Source organism: Diabrotica virgifera, chromosome 6 (assembly GCF_917563875.1).
Source record: "Diabrotica virgifera virgifera chromosome 6, PGI_DIABVI_V3a".
Taxonomy (NCBI): domain Eukaryota; kingdom Metazoa; phylum Arthropoda; class Insecta; order Coleoptera; family Chrysomelidae; genus Diabrotica; species Diabrotica virgifera.
This window is the reverse complement of record NC_065448.1, coordinates 225,396,039-225,421,644: the sequence shown is the minus strand read 5'-3', so window position 1 is coordinate 225,421,644 and position 25,606 is coordinate 225,396,039. Positions and strand designations below refer to the sequence as shown.

The window sequence follows — 25,606 nt, the reverse complement described above, 5'->3', positions numbered from 1 at the left end:
ACTAGTAACATTTTTTCTATTCGTTGTTTCAGTGGCCAAACTTCACTGCCCTATGTGATTACACTTTTAAGTACTTAAGGTATTGTATATGAGCCATTTGTTCGTTTTAGATATTGCTTGCTCCCACAGAGTGCCATTCATCAAGGATATATCTTTTCTACCCTGTATGTTTCTGTTTTTTATAGCAGCATCGAGTGTTCCATCTTGAGTTATCTTCATGCTCAAGTACTTGTATTCATCACAGTGTTTAATTTCTACCCCATCGTCTAATGTAATGGTCTGCTTTGTCCCTCCAATAGACATGGCTTCAGTTTTCTTAATATTGACTTCGAGACCTCATTTGTTATATTCTTCTATAAGCTTCTGCGTCATGTAACTCAAGTCGTCATGATCCTGAGATATCAGAATTTGGTCATCAGTGAAACATAAAGTGTATAGAGTTATTACATTTTTTTTTTCGCAGCTTGAGTGCTTGTTCCAGATAAATTTTGAAAAGGTTAGACGAAATACAGCAACCTTGCTTCAATCCTTTCGTGACCTTAAATCCCTCAGACATCCTTGATCCAGTTTTAATTTTTGCAGTCGTTCCATTATACAGACTTTGGACTGCTTTGATATCAAAGCAGTAAATTCTAGGTAATAAATAATATTTTACAGGTAGATATGGACTAAGAGCTAGCAACGTCGGAAAAAAAATCATTTTAAGACGGCTGATTCTTTCAATTGTTCCCTATGCTTCCTCGAACACCGTGCCGGCCATCTGGCTACTGATACAGGTTGCGTCCATTACTGCGAGGCACACTTCTACAGGTAACCATATCGAATTTTAAAATTATTGTAAGACGAAAAATTTTTTTGTCATTACTTTTTAAACATTATTAGAAATATGAACTGTAATTGCCAGACATTTCTGTGGTTTAAAAAGTAATGACAAAAAATTTTTTTGTCCTAAAATAATTTAAATTCAATATACAGGGTGATTGATGAGCGTAATAAAGCTCAGTAGATCCGCTATAGTAATAGATAGCAATAAAAGTAAATAATAAAAATTGTGGCCAACTTTCAGCTTCACATTACGAAATTAGTTAGATTGTTACAGGGTGTTCGATAACATAGTGGCAGACCAAACTTATGTTTTTTTAAATGGTACACCCTATATTTTATTTTATATTCGTAATCCTCTTAACTTCCCCATCATAAAAATATAAAGGTTTATTATGTTATATAGGGCTTTTACAAAGTTATAATATTACCAATTTTTTATGAAAATCGTAAAAAGTTTAGCTCCCTGTATAAATAAAAAAAGCAAAACTGCGATGGTTTATTGGTACCATATTTTTTTGTTGATTGTGATAATTTTTAAGAATTGTTGATATTGCTAATTTTCCTTATATCGAATACAGGGTGAGTCAAAACGCAAGTACACTCTTTTCTCAGAAATTTTAAACGGAACACCCTGTATTTTATATTACTATCGAAAAATATCATTATCGTACTTTAATTTTTGTATAATATTCCCTATGCCTAAATTTGTCAGTTTTCGAGATATTTTCATTTTTCAGAGCAAGTTATTACTTAGGGTGTTCTATTTAAAATTACTGTGAAAATAATGTACTTGCGTTTTGACTCACCCTGTATTCGATATAAAGAAAATTAGCAATATCAACCATTTTTATTAATTTTGACAATCAACAAAAAAACATGGCACCAATAAACCATTGCTGTTGTGCTTATTTTTATTTATACAGGGAGCTGAACTTATTACGATTTTCATAAAACATTGGTTATAACTTTGTAAATACCCTGTATAACATTACAAACCTTTATATTTTTGTGATGGGGAAGTTAAGAAGATTTCGAATATAAAATAAAATATGGGGTGTGTAAATTTTGTAATGTGAAGCGCAAAGTCAGCTACAATTTTTGTTATTAACTTTTATTGCTATCTATTACTATAGCGGATCTACTAAGCTTTTTCACACTAATCAATCACCCTGATTTTGTGTTTACCTGTACAAGTGTGCTGCGCAGTAATGAACGCAACCTGTATCAGCAGCGAGATGGCCGGTACGGTGTCGAGGAAGCATAGGGAACAATATATTATGAAAGAATCAGCCGTCTTAAAATGATTTCTCGAAAACGTTGCTAGATCTAAGGCAGCACATCAAAGAAACATGAAACGTAAATCACGTTTCATGGAAATAAAACACTGCTAAACAAATAGACGTCCGGCCATTTATGAAACTTTCCGAAAATAAAAATGTGTTATGAGCATGAATCACACTCGTTTCATTGGTACGCGGACTTCGAGATTTGTTTAGCCGTGTTTAATTTTCATGAAACGTGTTTTACGTTTCATGTTTCATGTTTTTCGTTTCATGTTTCGTTGGTGTGCGGCTTGCCTTAGACCAATATGAAATAAAAATTTCCGAACTCTCTTTTCGTAACCTTGTTAACATGGAACTGTCTTTATATGGTCCAAAAAAGGTAAAACTGCTAGGAAAACCAACATTTATCACAAAAACGTTGCCATAAAAGTTGACCACCCTGTATAATATGTATATTTGCAGAATGTTTTTAAAGTCAAATGAGGAGCCCAAAATCTGTGTTGCATTATCAAAATTGGACATAAATATTTCAACAATAAACACTATTTTTCGGAAATGAAATGATTAGTCTGCGTGTTTCATTTTCCGTCTATAGCTTTGTGCGAAATTGAAACAATATCGTGATATCTCGATTTTTATTTCTGCAACCCCAGGAGTGCCCAAGGCGCGTAATAAATATTCAACTAAACAATTCCAACAAAATATTGGCAAATTATACAGAAAGCAGTAGTCTATGAGCCAGGACTGTTTCGTGGACGATCAAAGTTCACGAAGTTTTAGAGTGTATGCATATTTATTTTGACCCGCTGAATTCGAATTTCAAAATTGATTTTTCGTCGAAACTAACGGAAATTTGCTATAAACAATTTAATTGTTTTACATTGTAATTCGTAAACTAGTAATATACGTAACAACAGTTAGTACGAACAGTTTGTTCCCTAAAAAAACCTTACAAAATTATGTTTGGTAAACATTGATCCAATAATCAGAACCAGAGAATTGCAAAATTAGTGTAAAAACATTGCAGAATTATAGCATTTAGGCTATGTTTTACATACTTGTAAGTACATTTTGAGTAAAAGATATGCCCAGAGTGGATATAATCCTAGAGTTTTACGTTATTCTTATTAGAAATCAATTAAAAGTTATTATTCAGAAGTTTTTGGAAGTTGCTGAACAATAATATTACGACGCGGATAATTTCCAAGGTATCTAGTGTGCAAGATTTAAAATATGATTTCTCGAATATACAGGGTGTTTCATTGGGAAACGGAAATACTTGAATGGTGCATATAGGTCACTGAGACAGTTCTAGATATACCACATTTATTGCCTTACCGATTTTTATAACCGAGTTACAGGGTGTTTCATCGATTTTGCCCATTTTCTTCTGGGCCCATAACTTTAAAACCACACTGTATATTTTTTTGATATTTGGTACACATATGTCTCATTTAAAACACAAACCATCCAACTACTAATCACAAGAAAAATCTAGGTCCCGACTAAAAAAAAAATTAAAAATTCTTTGTGACCTTGAAACAACACCCTGTATATTAAAATTTTTAAAATCCGTTTAAATGTTTCGGCCAGACAATTTAATGACTTCAATTTTGAAATAATATTTAAGTTTTTAAGAACTCTTTAGATTAAAAAGCAGCATAGCGATGTAGCTTGCCGCGGAAAATTGGTAGGTTTAGTACTATTTAGTGTTTATTTACTATTTGTATTTATTTAGTGTTTCATTGTGGCGTAGGGATGTGGCGACCCCACCGCCCAAAGGTGTTTTATCCTTTGCAGTCAGCCCAAGGTAGCAAGTAGATAATTTTCTACGACCCTGGTAGAAGATAGATCTGCTAAAGGGACGCAATCCTGCCTTAAGCAAGCCTTGATTTTCTCCACACTCCCATACCCAGGAGAAGTCATGTAATAACCAAACTTTCCATCAAATTTGTACCTATCCATATCACATCCTAACCCACTACTAAAACGCACTGGCCCGCGCGGTAGTGAAATGGCTAAACCCCCTCTTCTATTTATGTATGGAAAATTCAGTAAGTGAACGGCCCTCAGTGCCCGGCGACTCCACTACCCCTGACCAAGGTAGCGGTCGGAAGAAAGACGGGGTAGAGGGTGCTAAGAATCCCCGATTAAAATTAGGCTACCAGAGACGACAACCCATGCATATTGCTTCATATAATGTGAGAACAATGTTATCAGAGTCTAGATTGTTAGAAATGGAGGAACAAAGAGATCCGCAAAGACAGAAGGCAACATAACATGAGAGAGGTAACAAAGGTTGTAGAGGAAAATAGAAGTCTGAAAGTTCTAAGACACAACATGTCCACAGGAAAAAAGAACATACATAAGTTAAGAAATAAACAAGACGACATTGTGACTGATAAGGAAGAAAGATGCCCTTTACCAAAAATAGAGAATCAAGGCTCAGAGTTAATGCCGAACATTACTATTGGCGAAATTAAAAATGCGCTTCAAAAGATGAAGAACAATAAATCCCTAGGTGAAGACAAAATAATGACTGAAAGTATAAAACTAGGAGGAAATAAACTTCTACTGGCACTTGCTAAATTATATTTAATAAAATGTCTGTGCGAAGCGATAACACCGACGCAGTGGAACAACGCAGAAATCGTCTTACTCCACAAGAAGGGAGATATCAGCGACCTTAGAAACTACCGACTCATTAGCTTGTCACAAGTATATAAGCTATTCACAAGAGTTATTATCAACAGACTAGGAAGTAAGTTGGATTTCTATCAGCCAAAAGAGCAAGCAGGTTTTAGAGCAGGATATGGCACAAATGATCATTTACAAGTAATTAAGAAGTTAATAGAAAAGAGTGTTGAATATAACAAGCCATTAGTCCTAATATTTGTTGACTACGAAAAAGCTTTTGACACCATAAGTCATCAAAAAATGTTAAAAGCCTTAACAGAGTGTCGTATAGATCATCGCTATATAAAAACATGATTAAATACATCTATCAAAATGCGACAGCAAGCGTGAAACTGGCAGATAAAAAGACCAACGCATTTAAAATAAAACGGGGAGTGCGACAGGGAGACACAATTTCGCCAAAATTGTTTACAACATTATTAGTGCATATGTTTAAGAACCCAAATCTGAGGGAAAAAGGAATTAATATCAACGGAGAAATACGTAGTCATTTGAGATTCGCTGACGATATTGTTCTTTTTGCTGACAGCATCGATGATGCAGTATCGCAACTGGAGAAGCGATACCTAGCCTCCTTACAAGTTGGATAAAAAATCAACCGTACAAAAACGCAAATCATGACAAATCTTGTGTTAAGCGAAAAGATTTCAGTAAATGGCATGCCTATTGAAGAAACCACCTCTTATAAGTACTTAGGGCATGAGATACCCATAGGAAGAGATAATCAAACGTGCGAACTAAGCCGCCGAATAGGACTCACTTGGGTGGCATTCGGAAAGCTGAGCTATGTCCTAAAGTCAGAACTACCTATGTGTCTCAAAAGAAAAGTCTTTGATCAGTGTGTGTTGCCAGTACTTACCTATGGTGCAGAAACTTTAACAGTAACCAAGAAAGTAAGAAATAAAATTTGTGTTACCCAAAGAGCCATGGAACGCTCAATGTTAGGCATTTCTCGTCGGGATCGAATTGAGAACAGGGAGATAAGACGGAGAACAGGAGTTATGGATGCCATAGAAAGAATTATGACCCTAAAGTGGAACTGGACTGGACACATAGCTAGAATGTCGGATAACAGATGGACACAGAGAATAATAGACTGGAGACCAAGACAAGAAGCATATCGAAGTAGAGGTCGTCCGCCAACCATATGGTCTGATGACATCAAACGGATCGACAGAAACTGGATGCAGACAGCACAGAACAGAAATGCATGGAGAAGAGTGAGGGAGACCTACATCCAGCAGTGGATAGATCCGGGTTGAATGATGATGATGATGAGTGTTTCATTGCTTCACCTGTAATTATTGGATCAAGATTTATCCATCATTTTGTAGGTTTTTTTAAATAAAAGAAAAATTGCATTTTATAAAAATGATTAATTTATATTTTGTTACGAATTATAATGATTTAAACAATTAAATTGTTTATAAAAAATTCCTGTCACTTCCGGCGGAAAAGCAAGTTTAAAATTCGATAGACTAATTTTCAATCTAATAGCACATAAAATAACATTAAAAATATTACTCTACATCCCACCAGATTGAAAACAATGGCAACCTTCTCTGGTTACACCTCCGAGGCTTCTAAAATTTGCAAGCCATAACGCATTCTGAGACTAAGGAAGATGAGGGAATTTTACAATTTATAATTCACGTCCCATCTGCCCAGCGCGGTAAAGTTCCAACCATAATGGTTCCCTTAATACTCCAATCAGAGTAAACATGTAAATCAAAAATGAATAACCATTTTTAATTTCGTTGCAACACGAAACTTAGTCTCAGCATCCGTTATGACTTGCAAATTTTAGAAGCCTCGAAGGTGTAACCAGAGAAGGTTCCCATTGTTTTCAATCTGGTGGGATGTAGAGTAATATTTGTAATGTTATTTTATATGTTATTAGATTGAAAACTTAGTCTTTTGCTAGCAGTTGCCGATAGGGCATCCCTGCCATTTCGTTCGTTGCAATGTGTAACTGCACGCTAGGGTTTGTCCTGGTTGGGTCAGAGAGAGCAGTATATGTGCCTCCTGATGAGAGACTAATAAGTTTCGAAACCGGTAAAGGTGCTTGCTGCACTCTCTGATTGAACTAGAATATGGCGCGGCTGTAGTTTAGTGTTGCAACAAAATTGAAAATGGTTATTCATTTTTGATTTAAAATTCGAATTCAGCGTGTCGAAATACATAAGAATACACTCTGACACTCTGTGATCTTTAATCGATCACGAAACAGAGCTGGCTCCTGGGCTATATCGGCAAATTATACAGAAAGGAGATTTAAACCATCGCCGCCGCCAGTTTTTGCTATTCTTGCATTTCGTATTCTCTAGATTCTGGAGAAATTATTAAGGATATTATATCGATGGAACAATTTATGGTCGAAGTTAGGCACACGCACGCCTGTATTTATAGCGTCTGGAAAGCAAACGGTGAAGAAGGACCGAAAAGTCACACTGGAATTTATGGCCTACACAACGAGCTTTATGCGAACATATAAAATTTTATTTTTAAACTTTTTTATCGAGATTGTTTCTAGGCAAAACCATCAGTGTTCTTGTATGAGTGTTTTTGAAAATAATAGTATGTACAGCACCTGGTCCCATAAAGGGCACAATTATTGATAGTTATTTATTTCAAATAGTTGTCAAATGTCTTGTCAAATCCGTATATGCGCACAGATAGTAAAATTAGAATCTACAAGACTTGCATACGACCGATCATGACATATGGCATAGAAGTGCGCGAAGACACCAACAAAACGAAACAGATGCTAAGAGTAGCCGAAATGAAAACCCTAAGAATAATAGTGGGGAAAACAAGAAGAGACAGCGTAAGAAATATGCAGACATTAGAGAGCAATGCAAAATTCAAGGTATTGTAAGATGGGGAAGGCAGCGCAAGAGGATGTGGTACAACCATGTAAGACGAATAGATGAGAGTAAACTCCCAAAAATTGCCCTAGAAAACAACCCGCCCGGTTCAAGACCCCCCAGGTTGACCACCTAAAAGATGAAGGGATAGTTGGCAATCTTCCTCCTAGGAAATTAACCAGAGGCAGCTTCAGAATTAAACAGATCGAAAGATATCTAAGAAGTAGAAGAAGAAAAAGAAAAAGAAGAAGAAGAAAAAGAAGAAAAAGAAGAAGACATACTTGCAGTGGTAGCCGGAATAAAGGGCTTTGTGACAAAAATCTGTTCTAGGTATCAGGAATTAGGCTTAAAAATGGACTAAGACAAAGTCGCACAGAAGAAGTAACGGCTCGTCACCACTATTTTATTGTCGAAGCATAAGAGACCAAACAATTTCTCACCTGTAGCTCCTAAGACCACTTTTGGAAGCTACAGGTGGAAGTGTTTCAATTAAAACATTAAAAAAATAGTTAGTGCCTTGGTATACAGTGGTTGACAGTGACGGGTTCTGGAGTTATCAAGGCAGCACAAGATTGATCTCCTCAATTGGTGTCTTCAATACCAAAACTGGAATGGGGTAACTGGGCAAAATGTGCTATTTTCGGATGAAACCAGGATTTGTGTAAAAGCACATGATGGACGAATTCGTATACTTATAGGGCGAGAAAGACAAGCAAGAACAGAAACTGTCAGATCTGTTCACAGATGTAAAAGAGAAAGTGTTATGTTCTGAGTAGACATTACGATCCGTTAAAACCCTCCTTTAATTTTCATCCAACCAACTTTAACAGCTTGCAGGTATGTTCGTTTCGTTCTAGGGTCCGTAGTTAGCCTTTGGAGAAGTGCAATGGACGAACATTTCATTGTGATAATGTTTCTCCACATATCATCAGAGTGACTACCGACTTCTTTGAAGCATAAGATATCAATTATCTGGAGTGACCTGCTTGCTCACCCGACCTTAACCCTATAGAATATTTGTCTAATATGCTTAAAGTTACAGTTAGAGCTCGTCAGAATAATCCACAGTTAAAACAATAAAAACAAAGTTAGGGCCTAGGTACAGTGGTTGACAGTTACGGGTTCTGGATTTATCTAGGCAGCACAAGATTGAGCGCCTCTTGGTGTCTTCAATACAAAAATCGGAATGTTGAAAAGTGGCAAACTGCGCTATTTTAGATGAAACCAGGATTTGTGTAACACACGATGGACGAATTCGTATACTTAGGGGACAAGGAAGAGAAGCAACAATAGAAACTGTCAGATCTTTTCACATATATAAGGGAGAAAGTGTTATGTTCTGGACAGACATTTTAATTGGTAAAAAAACTCATTAGTTTTAGTCCAACTTACTTTAACAGCTTGCAGGTTTGTTAATTTGGTTCTAGAACCAGTAGTTAGGCTCTGAAGAGGTGCAATTGGAGAAAATTTTATTGTAATGCGTGATAATGCTCCTCCATATACCAGCAGAGTAACTACAGACTTCCTTAAAGCAGAAGATATCACTGTTCTTGAGTGGTCTACTTACCACTCGACCTTAACCCTATAGAATATATATGTGGAATATGCTTAAAAGAACAATTAGAGCTCACCGGAATAATCTACAAAACACTACACGGCTAGAACAAGCTTCTCTTAAAGAATGGAACCACTTGCCACAATAAAATGTTGACAATTTGATTAGGAGCATACCCATGCAAATTGAAGCTTGCATAAGGGTTAGATGTGGTAACAATGACTACTAAAAACATAAATAAATACAAACAATTCAAACGTTATTCGTTTTACCTTGAAATTTTTTATGCTATTGACTTTAAAACAAATATTTTAAATTTCTTATTTCAAGATGTTATTATTTTCTTTATGTAGCTATTATTGGTAATTAAATTGCTTCAAAATAAATAATATTTGACTTGGTATGATCTTTTTTTAAAATTCATCTGGAATAATAAGAAATATTAGATGATTTGATATTATTATAAGTTTGGTTGTGTGTACATACTCTAACGAAAGAGTTAATTTTGACCGATCGCAAGTAACGGTTACAACGCCTAGAATTATCGAGAAAATAGCCGACGCATAAATGCCGAAACGCCGAAAACTATGCCAGCGCCCGTAGCGGCGACATATGACAACTTTGGCGAATAATGAATAAATAATAATTTTTTTCAATAGATATTTCGATTACCTTTTTATTGCCGTTTTGATTTTTATTATTTATATTTATATTTTCATACTGACTTTATTTCCTTCCACGATCTGGTGGTATATTCCTATCGTCATCTATTTCCATTTTGTGTTACACACACACCACAAAATTAATAGTTCAATAGACCCAGCTAATGTAATAATCTGGTAATAATAATTCACACTGCCCAAGTGTCATGTGTGTATCATATGTTTAACGTCAAATTGTGTTCGCCAAATTTCGACACCTAGCGAAATTTCAAAAATTTCGCTAGGTGTCACGTCAGTCATGCAAGGAGCGAATAAGTGACGTCGCGTAAGAGAATCGACCAAGCGGTGCTAGGGATGAGAGCGGAACTCTCCTGAATATTCTAGAAAATAAGGTTTTGAATATACAGTGCTAGTCAAAAGTCCGTACCCCCCCTCGTATCTTTTGAACGGTTATACCTATAATAGTGAAATTTGGAGTGAGGAAATAAACGGACGTAAGCTTCTTAACTAGTTATGACAGGTGACGTAATAGTGACAGATGACGTTACAGAGCCACTGTGACCGATAATTTTAAATGGGACCTTATAGCAAGTGATACCTCGTTTGAAAGGTATTTAAAATACCTATTCAGTCATACTAATTTTTTTGGGTTTAAGTTGATTTTGATTTTGGTGAATAAATTAAATAAATATAATATTGTAGTTTCGAATTTAATTAATAAAAATTCAAATGTCCGCCTATGGATTTTTTGTCAAAAAAGTTGACGTTTTTTAATTCTCTAGTAGTTTTTACGTCAACGTCAACCTGTTTGACAAGTAATCATAGGCGGAATTTTGAATTTTTATTAATTAAATGCGAAACTACAATTTTATATTTATTTCATTTATTCATCAAAATTTGCTTAAACCCAAACAAAATTAGTATGACTGAATAGGTATTTTAAATACCTTTCATACGAAGTATCACTTGCCATAAGGTCCCATTTAAAATTATCGGTCACAGTGGCTCTGTAATGTCATCTGTCACTATGACGTCACCTGTCATAACTAGTTAAGAAGCTTTCGTCCGTTTATTTTCTCCCTCCAAATTTCACTATTATAGGTATAACCGTTCAAAAGATACGAGGGGGGGGTACGGACTTTTGACTAGCACTGTATACACGCGTTTTTTAAATTAGGTTAGTTATCAAACGAAATTCGATCTATATATTTGTTAAAATAAATATTCGTATAAACGAATCGATAGTTTTATTATTACAATACTAACCTTCTATTAGATTAGATGACCATGCCGTATCAAAAAAATACCCATTCTCCTCTTCATCGACCACAATAGGACCCGGTATCGGAGATGCAAACAAATCTTCAATCGACTGCTCCCCGTAACCGGACCCATTCTTCTCCACCATAGTCATTTCTTGTACCTCTGGAATGCTCTCTGTAGATAATTCGATATCCTCGTCCTCGTCGTAATCCTCCTGATCCGGTTCGTGATCGTCTCTGATGTCGAAAGTGTCGCCTGTGAGATTAAACACCCACTGGCTAGGGGTTGGGGTTGGGGGCATAGTGGATGTGGTGGACCGTTTGAAAATATGGGATTTGCTGCAATGTGGTAATTGAGAGTTAGTGGCTTTAATACGTATTTTGGTTAAAATGTGATTAGAGAATATACGGTTATAGTTTTGGTGTTGCCAGATTTCATCAATAAAAGTGGATTTGATTCTTTAATGGAAAACAAGCAAACTGTCCAATTTTTTTTATATAAAAAGCAAATTAGGTCAAAACTTTATAAGAATCCCTTATTCGCCATTTTGCCTACGAATCATATATTTCGTCTGCTTGCTGATTCCAGGGCCGCGTTTAGGTTAATTGACGCCCAATGCAATTCTCTATTAGCCGCCCTTCAAACATGTACCATTTTTGCCAAAAAGATTTTTATTTAAATAAGAATACACTAAAAATGGATTTAAACTACGATGTCTTTATACCTATAACAGAAAAAGTTGTCATTCCAGTTCGATCACATCAGAGACTTGACAATACTTGACAATATCGACAAATATGTCTATTAAGCTAGAATAGCCATTTCTTAAGGGAGCCATGAGACTTACCCCATATTTTTTTGCTATTTTTTTGCTAATTTATTAAGCAAATTATCCCCACTTGGTTTTAGGTTTTTAAACAGGTTATTTTCACTTTTTATGGATTCCAGGGAATGATGATAACGGTAGGGGTTGAAGGGGGTGAGTTCGTAAATTCTTGTATACCCAATCTTTCAGCAATTAATTAGAAATAAAATATGCCACCGGAAGCGACCCTCTATCTGCTTTCTTTCCTGAAATTTGAATGTTGGCTATTCTAGCTTAATATTAAGCTAGAATAGCCACCTATTTCTCTAAAGGGGTTAAAGCAATAAATTTTTAATTTGCGTAATAAATTAGCAATTAATTAGCAATAAAATATGCCGCCGGAAGTTACCCTCTATCTACTTTCGTTCCAGAAATATGAATGTTCGCTATTCTAGCTTAATATTAAGCTGGAATATCGCTACCTGTTTCTCTGAAGGAGTTGAAGCAATACATTTTTAATTAAACTGGAAAATGAAGTAAAAACCACTTCTATGTAAAAGGTATATTTACTAAAAATTTTTTAGAATCCCAATGGATTCAATAAAATGAGTTCATCAGAACGTTTTCAAACCTATCGGTCCATCATCAGTGAATCTAAAATCAAATAAGTAATCCCACTATTAAAATTGAAAAGATGGTTGAAATTGTGAAAGTTAAAAATGTGGTTATGATTACTTACTTGAATACTTGCAAAATAGCCTCAGAACCAAACAATGGTTGTGATTATAAATAAATCTACATTATGTTGAAATAAATTTAAAATGGCTAAACGCCGATGTTCAGGGATTAAACCTCTGGGAACATGGTGAAACTCTACCCGAGGACCCAATCAACCATCTTCGGTCAACGATGACTACTAAGTGTCAAAGCTATGTAAGGAAATGCTTGATGTGACATTGACAGTTGAGGAAGAAGGTAGTCGATTTTCAAGGAAATTTAAAAACAAAGTCATGATCCAAGACGAAGATATAGTAAAGATTTTAATATCTGAAAATGTCTGTTAATTAAATCTATTGTTTTTTAAAAATTAAAAGAAAATGTGTTTTACAAAATAAAAATTATTTTAACTGTAGGTAACTACAAATTGACTGTATCAAATAAAATAAACCTGATCAAAAAATTTCAATATGATAAAGTGAGCTGATTAGTAGTAATGACAGAAATAAAATTAAATAAGTGGTGATATAGAAGAAGTTTTAAATTTTGAAAAGGGATATTATTATATCAAGAAATTTATATGTCCACAGTATGTGTATTGATGGTTGTATAGGTAGAAGGGAAATTTTTATTTGGATGTAGGTGAAAATTAAAAAACTTAAATAGATTAGAGTTAAGATATAGTCAATCTGATAGTAGAAAGTATGATTCAGGAATGCAATTATTGTGGAAAAATTTTTATGAAATTGAGAAAATTCTTGTGACAAACTGGTGAATATGTAAAATTGATAATAAATAATTGTAGGATAATAGGTTGCCCAGTTGATAAAAACTAAAATTTAATTAGTATAGAAAACAATAGGTGTAATGAATAAAATAGAATTAATAAAACAAAATTAAGAGAATGAATATTGTTATAATTTGATTAAAGAATGACTGAGTTTAACTGTGATAACTGAAATAAAGTGATGAAATGTTAGATGTGGAGATAAAATATATTTGGAAAAGGTCAAAGACAAAAAGCAAAGGAATGTGATGTAGGGTCAAAGCATAGGTGAAATGAGTGAAAGAGAAAGATTGGAGAAGTTGGGTATGAGGGTTGAACTGAATGAAGAAAAGAAATGAAAGAAGTGAGAAAAGGGTATGGTAAATTAATTAGGTTTTGATTAAGAAGGGTTCATGTGGTTAGTAATGATTAGTATGTGTAAAGGAGTTTGGAGCCAGTAAGGGAACGAAGAAGATAGTTGACAGTGGGTAAATAGGATAAAGAAGATAGCAGATAGGATAGGAAAAGGGAAGGTATAACAAAGTAATAGGAATTATGAAAATAATTGACGGTGAATGGGTTCAAAATTGCGGTTAAGGGATGTTTGTCAGTTAACACAATTGGGACTTTTCTTTAGGTCTTTGACAATTTCCAAATCCTCGTATAAGTCTAAACGGAGTGTATTTTTTTGTTGAATGTTGTGTATCAACTGGACCCCATCAGGAATCTTAAGTTCGTGTTTATTGACTTTTAAATGGTGTGAAAAAGCTGAAGTGGTATCTCTCTTACTGTGTTCTGCCGATCGGGTGGAAAGAGAACTGTAAGTTCTACCAATGTAGGTAGCATCGCAGTCTGAACAAGAGAGTCTGTATACCCCACTACAGCTCATGTAATGGATAGGGTCTTTGGTGTTAGTTAAGCTTTTATTGAGGGTGTTATTGACTTTAAATGAGATTTTGATGTTATCACCCACATAACAATTTCATGTTCTTAGTATATTCATAGAACATACTTTTCAGAAAAAGTATATGCTGAGAATATGCGTAATTACCATTGGGAATGTGCAGAGCAGATGCTGAGTATATACTACATTACAGTAGTTAAACGTTCTATGTATATACTTAGAATGTACTACCGCACTTCTTTTCAGTATATACCAAGAATATCCGTTTTAGAACATTCTAGGGAGGTGCTGTAAACCTTCTATTTATATACTTAGAATGTACTACGGCACATCTTTTTAGTATATATGAAGAATGTACTTTTTAGTATATGGGAAGAATATTCCAAGGAAGTGCTATATATTGCTCAGAAGTATGTTTTCAGCATCACCGAATCTCCATCCTAGGTTCTACTTTCTACTAAATTTACATATTACATATGGGAATGCAGTTTGTACATTCTACAATATTACTTAAAAAGTAAATATGAAATATATAAATTTTAGTTAGTTATATAAATATTATATAGTTAAGTAGGTATATATACAGGGTGTAACAAAAATACAGGTCATAAATTTATTCACATATTCTGGGACCAAAAATAGTTCGATTGAACCTAACTTACCCTAGGACAAATGTGCACATAAAAAAAGTTACAGCCCTTTGAAGTTACAAAATGAAAATCGATTTTTCCTGATATAGCGAAAACTATTAGAGCTTTTTTATTGAAAATGGACATGTTGCATTATTATGGCAGTAGTATCTTAAGAAAAAATTATAGTGGAATTTGGAAAACCCTCAAAAATTTTATGGGGGTTTTGTTCCTTTAAACCCCCCCAAACTTTTGTATACGTTCCAATTTAATAATTATTATAGTACCATTAGTTAAACACAATGTTTTAAAAAGTTTTTAGCCTCTTAGTACTTTTTCGAAAAATCAGTTTTTATCGAGATATTTTGAATATTTGTCAAATCCACCACATATTTGTATATGGTTAAGTACGATTATGGACACTTGGTAATAATATGAAAATTTATTTATGATTTACATTTTTAGGTATATTTTGAACCATATTAAAATAGAAGCCACATCTCGATAAAAGGTGCCTTATCAAAAAAATACAAAGAGGCAAAAAAGTTTTAAAAAGACTGTGTTTAACTAATGGTACCGCAGTAATAGTTTAATTGGAACGTACACAAACATTTGGGGGGCTTAAAGGCACAAAACCCCCATACATTTTGTATGTAAACGTATTAAAAAAGAAGCCGCATCTCGATAAAAACTTCCTTATCGAAAAAATACTAAGAGGCAAAAAAGTTTTGAAAATATTGAATTTAACTAATGGTACCACAATAATAAGTTAATTGGTACGTACACAAAAGTTTGGGGGGGTTTAAGGGAACAAAACCCCATAAAATTTTTAGGAGGTGCACAAATTTCACTATAATTTTTCTTTAAGATTTTCCTGCCATAAGAATGCCACATGCCTATTTTCAATAAAAAATCTCTAATAGTTTTCGATATATTCGAGAAAATCGATTTTCATTTTGTAACTTCAAAGGGCTGTAACTTTTTTTATGTGCATATTTGTACTAAGATAAGTTAGGTTCATTCGAACTATTTTTGGTCCCAGAATATGTACTTTAATTTATGACCTGTATTTTTGTTACACCCTGTATATTTAGTTTATTTGCATATAAAAATAAAAATGCTGAATATATAAATACCTATAATACCCAAATATATATTATGTAAAATATGTATGTAAATAACTAAAATTTATATTTTGTTTATATGTACCTATATACATACTTACTATTTAAGTAATATTGAAGTACCAAAATGAATTTTTTATTTGTAAGTTGACCGCAAACAAAATAAAAAGGTTAATTATGCATGTTCCTATTCCTTGTAGAAATACTGGGTCTTCCTCATAACACAGCACAGACCAAAATACACATCCCACAGTCCCGAGTCCCGCATAGACAGTGATAGTGATAGTGTTGACTGTAGATACAAATGCCAAATGTCTAACTGTTTTTCATATTTTGTATTTTGCCTTTGTTCCCAACCCCTTACCCCTTATGCAGGTATGCAGCGGTCGTTTCCTCATTGTTTGTGGGTTTTGGCTCAGCTTTGTCAATTCCATGTAAAAATAAAATTCTAAGAATACTCATGATAAACTTATTAAATCAAAATAGTAAATGCATTTCAATGATGAAAGCGAAACGAGAATTTCTCCTTTTTCGTTAATACAATTAATTTTTAAACATTTTTACCATACAATTAAAAACAATTTTAAATAATGAATTCGGTAGTTCAATAGTACTGCCTACATAAATTTTTAAATTTTATTAATTATTCATAACGAAGTTTATAATCTATAGGCTAACATTATTCTTCTTATCCATACACATATTCCTTTTAAGATATTTTAAAAGTACTTATAAGTACCTATGTGTCAAGTATATACTTTTATGGAATATTCGATAAAGGTATATTCTAAGAATAAACTTTTTTGAATATTCCGAGATACTACTTACACGAATGTACTCAGTATATTCGGTACGAGAATATTCCTTAAAGTATATGCAAAGAACATGAAATTTAGAATGTTTTTATGGTACATGCTACGCTTGTACTACGCATATACTAAAAAGAATATACTCCGACGAATGTTGGTAGTATATGCTTTGAACATGATGCGAACATCATTGTTATGTGGGCAGAAGAATTAGAAATGATTTGTTTGACTCTTTCAGATAATTTGGAGTTATTAAACGTAAGGAGGCATAAATTGGAGTAGTTGTGGAAGATGATGAGAAAGCGGATTGTTGAAGTAACTTAAGTTCTCTTTTCTGTTGAAGTTTATGGATGATGTCTGGGTCATAACCATTGTTAACTGCAATTTGTTTGATGATGTTCAGTTCTTTGTTAAATTCAGTTGTAGATAGAGGAATAGAGTTTAATCTATGTATAAAACTACGAAATGCAGAAAGTTAGGTTGCAGATTATAGGATGGATTTGATTGATTTTATGAAGTAAGTTGTGAGCTGAGTCGGAGTTACCAGATATGAGGACTAAAATGTCATCTACATAACGACATTTTTAATTAGCGTAATAAGTTAGCAATAAAATAGCAGAAAATATGGGGTAAGTCTCCTTTACCATCATCTTCTTTACCATACACCCTGAATAATACAGGTATAGCACTTCTTTTTTGATAAGGAAAAAAGCATTGAATTCGCGACCGTCATCGCTACTGCAAGATATTAGTAATTCATACACTATCACTATACGTTGAATTGCGTATAAGTTCGACCGAAGTTAAAATAGTTGGAGGAGGGATAGAGATATATAGCTTGCGAAGCAAGCGCCTAAGGTACACTTTAATCATACTTTCATTAGCATGCTTTCAATCAGCAATAACACGTTGTACTTTGGAGCATATGGTTTATGAAAAATTGTTTTCACTTGCGTCGGCACTCTCCCGAGTCTCAGTTTTTTTATAATTATTTAATATTTTTGCAGTACCAAAATGTGTATTATTCACAAAAAATTTACATAGTTAGAGCATTGGTAATGTTGTGTTTGATTATTAGTATCTAATAAGGATTAAACAACAATCAGAACTTACCTTTTGTAGATAACGTGTTCCCCCGTCGTTTCATCTAAGGGCTCCACAAAGTAAACAGCGAATCCAACATCAAAATACCCTCTGACGAGTGCCCCACAAAGGCTCACAGCTACTTTGGACGGCGCTTCAAGTCCTTTTATAATGCCCATATGGTAATCACATTTCTTGGGCTCCTGCAGGACGTGCGTTTCGTTAGAATGAAACCACTCGGTTCGGAGTCCTGGGGCGACGACTAAATTATCCTGCGGATCGAGCTCTGCCAGCCAATCTCCGAGTTTCACCACCTTTATCATTACAATTTAAGTTACGGTAGAACGGGCAACTTGTTTAAGTGAAATAAATGAGTTTTGGTCGACGACTTAGCGAGAGATAACACTGGAATATATATAATATTGTTTGCCAGACTTGGATGAAAATGTATTTAGATTTTTTTAGTTTAAACGACTTAACGTTTTTTAAAAGATTCGTTTATTTACAATCAATTTAAATACACAATGCTTGTGATCATAAAGTATGGATTTATGTAGTCTAGACTATTTCTATATTCAAAATACAGAACATTTTCGACACGATATTGCGGGACCTAATATCGCTATTAGACCAGGCGGCACCTGTAAAAATATTAGTCCATTTGGATGTTGAGAGGTGACTCATATTTTTTTTGCAGAAATTGCTTAAAAATATCTCATATAATAATATTTGTGTTATCCTCCCACTCAAATAGGTCCGGAACATTGTTTAAATAATAAAAATGTCAAAAAGTGAAGGAAAAATTCGATTTTTGTGTTCGTTTTTTGATTATAACTTTAAAAGTATTCATTTACGAGAAAAGTTGTACTGACCTAAAAGTTACGTAATTAAATTTTTTACAATATAGGATTGGTTAAAATTTTTTAAAATTGTCACCCTTGTTGCAAAATAGCAATAATTGCGAAAAAAACATAAAAGAACAAGTATTTGCATTTTACGTTTTTCAACCATTTATGCTACACTTAGGACCTTCATATTTTACCCAGAAAAACTTTATGAAATAATAAAACAATACTGTAAATTTCATTAATATCGGTTCAATAGATTTTGCAAAATAAATTTTGCAATCCAGCTTTCGCAAAAAAATTCATTTTTTCAAAATGTTTCAGGACTGGAAATAAAGCAGACAGCAAGTTTAAATTTTTTTGCGTATAGAAGTCTACTGTACCTTTCATTTGCAATTTTGCAAAATTAAAATCGATTAACACCACGGCGTCAGGAATTTTTTTAAATAAACATTAATTATTGGTGCTAAGCGCAGGACAGCGGATAGTCTGCTGAAGAATTTTCTTCTCTAAGACCTTTTTGGAATTTGCATAGCAAGGTAAATTCTCCCAGTATTTTAATCTATATCAATCAGCTTTAAAATAAAAGTCTTATTGTAAAAAATATTGTTTAAAATAAATTCAAAAACTTAAATTGACTGCTATTTTAGGAAAAATATTAAAAAATAATACTTTTGTTTATTTTGTACAAACAAATTTATAATTTCAGAATTTGTAAAGTTTGTAAGTATGAAATAAAAAAGGAGATTTAAATTGTTTAGGGAGCTCTAAGAAAAAAAGAATCGACAATAAATATAAAAAGTTTGAGACTTTTAATAGCTACATTCCGTAGTTTAACCCTAGAAGTACCAAGGAGGGTTAAAAAGTATCCACAACATTGCATTACATCCGATTTTCTAAATAACTTTGTTCCTAAAAATCTCAAATAATTAGTAATTGTCGGCGTACTACTGCCCTATTAGATAGCATAATTAGCATTTCTATAATTTAATTCATTTTCTCATACTTTTATAAAAACTTGACAGTGGACTATAAATAATCCCCTTGAATACCTTAAACACCATCCCAAATTGGAAAGGGACAATATTATTTATGTGTCAAATTAGCAAAATCTAAAAGAAAAAAGGCCAATAAGTGGATAAAACAACCATAGTTTGTTCAAAATGCAAGTATGTATGCGGTAAGTACAGCAAGAAGTCAAAAATGTTTCTTTATCCTACGATGGTGCCAATTCCACTGAAGCCGAAGACTCCGGGTAAATTATAAATTCGTATCTTTTAACTGTTCCATTAACGTCTAGGAATAATACAAAAGTGTTATTTTTAAATTAGTTTAAATAAAGAAGCACGTTTTTGATTAATTTATTTGTGGACATTTATTGACCCTCCTTGGTCCTCGCTGTTTCTACTAAAGGGTTGGTCCTGCGAGGGTTAAGACAGAGAAAATCAAAGACGCTCTTACATTTAATTTCGAAACTCATTGCTTTCTCTACGGTGGGTTTTTTAGTAATATATTAAATAAAGAATACGATCTACTCAAAATAACGATTCAAGAGATAATATATTAGTGCATACTCAAAAACAAAACATATAGAACGTTAACCAATTGTTTAACAACACTAGTGAGAATAAGTGGGAATAACACACTAGTGGGAATAAGCACCTTGGGGCAATTCTACTTTGACCAAAATTTATCATTCTCTACCACACGTTCCTAATACTAGTTGTTAATCTCGCATACATGTCTCCCACAATCTTTACATATTCATAGAGGACTCATTTTTTACTGAGTGCCTACTGAGTTCATCGAGAGATATGTCATACTGTCATATGCTTTCTGAAGAACAATACATACCATTATGAGGGTATGTTTCTTTATTTTTGTATTTTTTCAACAACAGCCTTATAATTAAAATTGCATATTATGTGCCTTGCATAAAGCCAAACTGATTATCGGATATTACGGTTTATGCACGTATCTATCTATCTCACTCTCTTCCACATTTTAATGACGCGACTAACTAGTTTTATGGCCTTTTAGTTTTGTACATTATTATACAGGGTATCCCGAAAAGATTGGTTATAAATTATACCACAGATTCTGGGATCAAAAATAGGTTGATTGAACCTACCTTACCTATATACAACAGTGCACACAAAACAAGTTACAGTCCTTTGAATTTACAAAATGAAAATAGATTTTTTTTTCATATATCGGGAATTCTCACACAGACATGTGGTATTTTTATGGCAGAAACATCTTAAAAAAAAAATTTAAAGTGAAATTTGTGCACCCCATAAAAATTTTATGGTGGTTTTCTTCCCTTAAACCCCCCTAACTTTTGTGTACGTTCCAATTAAATTATTATTGTGGTACCACTAGTTAAATACAATGTTTTTAAAACTTTTTTGCCTCTTAGTACTTTTTCGATATGCCAGTGTTTATCGAGATATTTTGAATATTTGTCGAATCCACCATATATTTGTATATGGTTAAGTACGATTATAGAGACCTGTTAATATAATAACAGTTAATAACGGTTAATAATCTGAAAATTTATTTATAATTTACATTTTTAGCTATATTTTGAAAAAGAAGCTACATCTCGATGAAAGGTGACTTATGAAAAAAAACTAAGAGGCAAAAGTTTTAAAAACACTGTGTTTAACTAATAGTACCACAAGAATAGTTTAATTGGAACGTACACAAACATTTGGGGGGTTTAAAGGAACAAAACCGCCATAAAATTTTTATGTAAATATATTGAAAAAAAAAGCCGCATCTCGATAAAAACTGGCTTATCGAAAAAATACTAGGAGGCAAAAAAGTTTTAAAAACGTTGTGTTTAACTAATGGTACCACAATAATGAATGAATTGGAACGTACACAACAGTTTGGGGGGGGGGGGGTTTAAGGAACAACATACCCATAAATTTTTTGTGGCGTGGAAAAATTTCACTATAATTTTGTTTTAAGATTATCCCCCCATAAAAATGATACATGTCCAATTTCAATAAAAAATCTCTAATAGATTTCGATATATTGAAACAAATCGATTTTCATTTTGTAACTTCAAAGGGCTGTAACTTTTTTTATGAGCACATTTGTACTAAGGTAAGTTGGATTCAATGGAACTGTTTTTGTCCCCAGAATATGTGGTATAATTTATGACCAATCTTTTCGGGACACCCTGTATATCTCCTTTTTTGTAAACAGTTACTAACATATTGCTTCTTCATTCGTCTGACATTTGTCGCACTTCCATAATTCTATTAGTAAAACCAGTGATCCAGCTTATTCCTGTTTTTCCTAATGCTGTCCACACTTCTGCAGGAATATCATCTGGTCCAACTGCTTGGTCTTTCTTTATTTCTTGAACTGCTTCAGCCACTTTGCAGCTTCAGCTTCACACGCAGCCGAAACATGGAATCTCAAATAAATAGAGAGAAATAAGATAGAAGGCTTCGAAATATGGGTCTGCAGAAGAATTCCACACCTGTCCTGGACAGAACACAGCACTAACCAGTCAAGTCTGGAAGAGCTTCATACAATAGATAAGCAATCAAAAAAGCAAACTCAGCATATTTAGATTACTTCAGCCACACAGTAAGGAGAACGGGAACTATGGAATTATTTATAATCCAAAGAAAGGTAGAAGGCCGAGGACAAAGAGGAGAAGCCGTAATAAGATAGACAAACCAAATGAAGACTCTGGTGAGAAAAGCTCTACATAAAGCCTCCCAGCTGGCTCACGATTGCAACTAATGAAGACTAAGCTAACAATATTTAGAGTGTCGCCACTAGAGATGTTGAAAAAGTATCTATTCGTTACAAAGTACTCGTTACTTACGAATACCGAAAGTAACGATTACTTTACAGAGAGGCAAATCGTTACTTTGATTACTCTGATTACTTCGTAAAAATCGTATCAGAGCGAGTAACGACTATTGTATCTACTTTGATTATTCTGATTACTTCGTACCAATTGTATCAGAGCGAGTAACGACTATTGTATCTACAACCAGTACACTTGATTACTTTCTAACAATCGTATCCCAGCGAGTAACGGACGGGACCGATATTTTACGAGTGTTATCGAATATCGTTATCCGTATGAAGAGTTTTAAGGGTGTGAGCCTTAGAGTCTCACACTGTGAGGTTGAGGAGAAGATAGAAGATGAAACAGAGGGAGGTATAATGGGGGTAAAATATGTAATGTATGTCATTAACAAAGGTCGATACGAGAACCCTATATTTTTATCTAGATCTATATCTATACCTATACAAAATACAAAATACCTACCTACTGGGAAATACGATTCTCGATATGATTACCGGTACTGAAATACAAAAGTAACAAGAGTAATCATAGTAATCAAATCATTTTTATCCCTTAAACAGATCGGTGAAGGTTGTTGTTATATTGGAATACCTATACAAAATACCTACCTACTGAGAAATATGATTCTCGATATGATTACCGGTACTCAAATACAAAAGTAATCATAGTAATCAAAGTAACGAATACTGTAAATGATTATTTTATACAAAAGTAACGAATACTCGAAAGTAATTATAATCAACATCACTAGTCGCCACCACTTGACAAGAGCTAAATAAATGAGTAGGATTATAAATCTCTGTTAAAACTTTCAAGTTTGTTTCTCCTTGTCAAGCTAACATTTTTCGCTTAGTCGTCTGATTCTTTGTTTTTGTAATGATGCAATTTTTTAGCATTATGAGAAGAAGATAGTGAAAATATTACTTACCTTAATATCAACATCTTCATGTATATTTAAAGACCTTTTTCTTCTCACCGACTTTATATAAACTTTAGGAAAAACACTTTTCACATCCTCGGCATTGCTCAAATCTACCCTCAGCTCACCATTTTCAATAAAAGATATAAAAGTAACAAACACTAGAATAACATTAATTATACTTTTTTCCCCGAACAGAAAACTTTGAACCCGCATATTCTCAACATGTCATAATCACAGTTGGAGTTGGTTAAACGATTTTATTAGTGACTTAATTCTACGAAGCTATTTGTAATTGTCGATGTGCACCATTTAGTAAACAAGCTGCTGGCGCAACAAATTAGCCGTATTTGTTTTTATGATTGGTTAAATGGGGCTGGCGGCAGATACACGCCGCAGAAGAGGCGGCGTGAAAAAGACGCGTTTGTTGACAAATTTTACACGAGCTGTTTTAGTAGACAAAAATTGGAAATTTATTAAATTAAAAGGAAAAAATTGGCTGTACCTATACGGTATACGTATACTTACCATATTTTTAAAAATATTTACAACGAAGTAAAACTTCGTATGTAAAATTCGTGTGTTTTATTAAAAAACTTGTAAAAACCATCCAAACGAATTACAAAAATTCCAGAAAGTTTTCGGTCTTACCAGACCATCATCAGTGAAACATTCTACTCGTAGTTGAAACTAGCCTCCTGCCTTGTTTATAAAAACCTTAGTGTTACATGATTTTGCTGTTATCATTAAATTTTGAAACGACACGAGATTGATGTTAAAAGATTTAATTAAGTACCCTACGTTTTTCGAGTAGAGACATCCATGTTGCCCTTTATGGTAGGGGAGCCCAAGCGGGGATTTTTGCAGTTACTCGAGCGCGTCAGATTATCATATGGGGAGAAACGTGGTACCCTGCAGATGTACCTCTGCCATATATTGGCTCTTAACATAGGGGAGTTCGTTTAGGGGGGCCCGAAAAAAAAAATCTATCCTTAAAAATACTCGAAATTGTCAGATTAAGATAAGGTAAGTTAAGTACATGCAAAACAGTGTATATTTAAAAAATCTGACGATTTGAGCGGGGCGTAAGGGAATTGGTGAGTCACAAATTTTCACAAGAAAAAGGCGAATATTTCGCGAATTGAAAGTCAGATCGAAAAACTAAAAACTACACGTTCAATATTTTTCAAAAATCTCTCGATAGATACCAAACACGACCCCTCGCAGAGAGGGGTGGGGGGTAAATTTTAAATTTTAAATACAAATCCCGCGATATATAGTAAAATAAACATCAGATCGAAAAACTGCAAAATACACTTATTTAATATTTTTGAAAAATATATCGAATGGTATAAACGCGACCCCCACGGAGGTGGGGTGGGGTTTTACTTTAAAATCTTAAATGGGAGCCCCCATTTTTTATTGCAAATTTGAATTCTTTGCATAAAAATAAGCAACTTTTATTCGAAACATTTTTTCGAATTATGGATAGATGGCGCTATATTCGGAAAAAACGATTAATGGAAATGGAAAATTAAATTAAAAAATGGCAAGCGCCCGCTAAAATGGAAAATTTTACTTAACTTTTTTTGGTTTTAGGACCTAATAATCACAACCCAATAGGTCCCCAAAGCGCTCGAGTGACTGCACATTTAGCATACTTTGCTCCCCTACCATTAAGTCAATCTTTTAATATAGACCTAGTGTCGTTTCAAAATTTAATTATAACATCAAAATCATGTAACACTAAGGTTTTTATAACCAATAAAGTGAGCTAGTCTAAACTACTATTTAATGTTTCACTGATGATGGTCTGATAAGACCAACATTTTCTGGAATTTTTATAGTCCATTTGGATGTTTTTTTTAAGTTTTTTAAGAAAATTTATAATAGATACCATTTTACAACGAAGTTTTTACTTTTCGTAAGTTTTTGCGAATTTATTACAGTCGAACCCGCTTATTAGAATACCGGCTATAGGAATATCCCGGTTTAAGGAATAGAAATTTGAG

At 33.6% G+C, this 25,606-nt stretch overlaps 1 protein-coding gene across 2 annotated transcripts in view; it reads right to left on the bottom strand.

Annotated features, from left to right (window-relative positions):
- The window catches only part of LOC126887291 (A disintegrin and metalloproteinase with thrombospondin motifs 2-like), a 168,748-nt gene extending 144,841 nt beyond the window's left edge, over positions 1 to 23,907 (bottom strand). Inside the window, exons 1-3 of one of the 2 annotated variants that reach the window (XM_050654700.1) lie at positions 23,604 to 23,907; positions 18,020 to 18,303; positions 11,156 to 11,490 (exon numbers count right to left, since the gene is read on the bottom strand). In XM_050654700.1, coding sequence (XP_050510657.1) covers positions 11,156 to 11,490; positions 18,020 to 18,303; positions 23,604 to 23,810 — 826 coding nt within the window. In that variant the 5' untranslated portion in view covers positions 23,811 to 23,907. The remainder of the gene's footprint in view (positions 1 to 11,155; positions 11,491 to 18,019; positions 18,304 to 23,603) is intronic. The other variant, XM_050654699.1, reaches the window with a different exon arrangement.
- Positions 23,908 to 25,606: the final 1,699 nt, after the last annotated feature.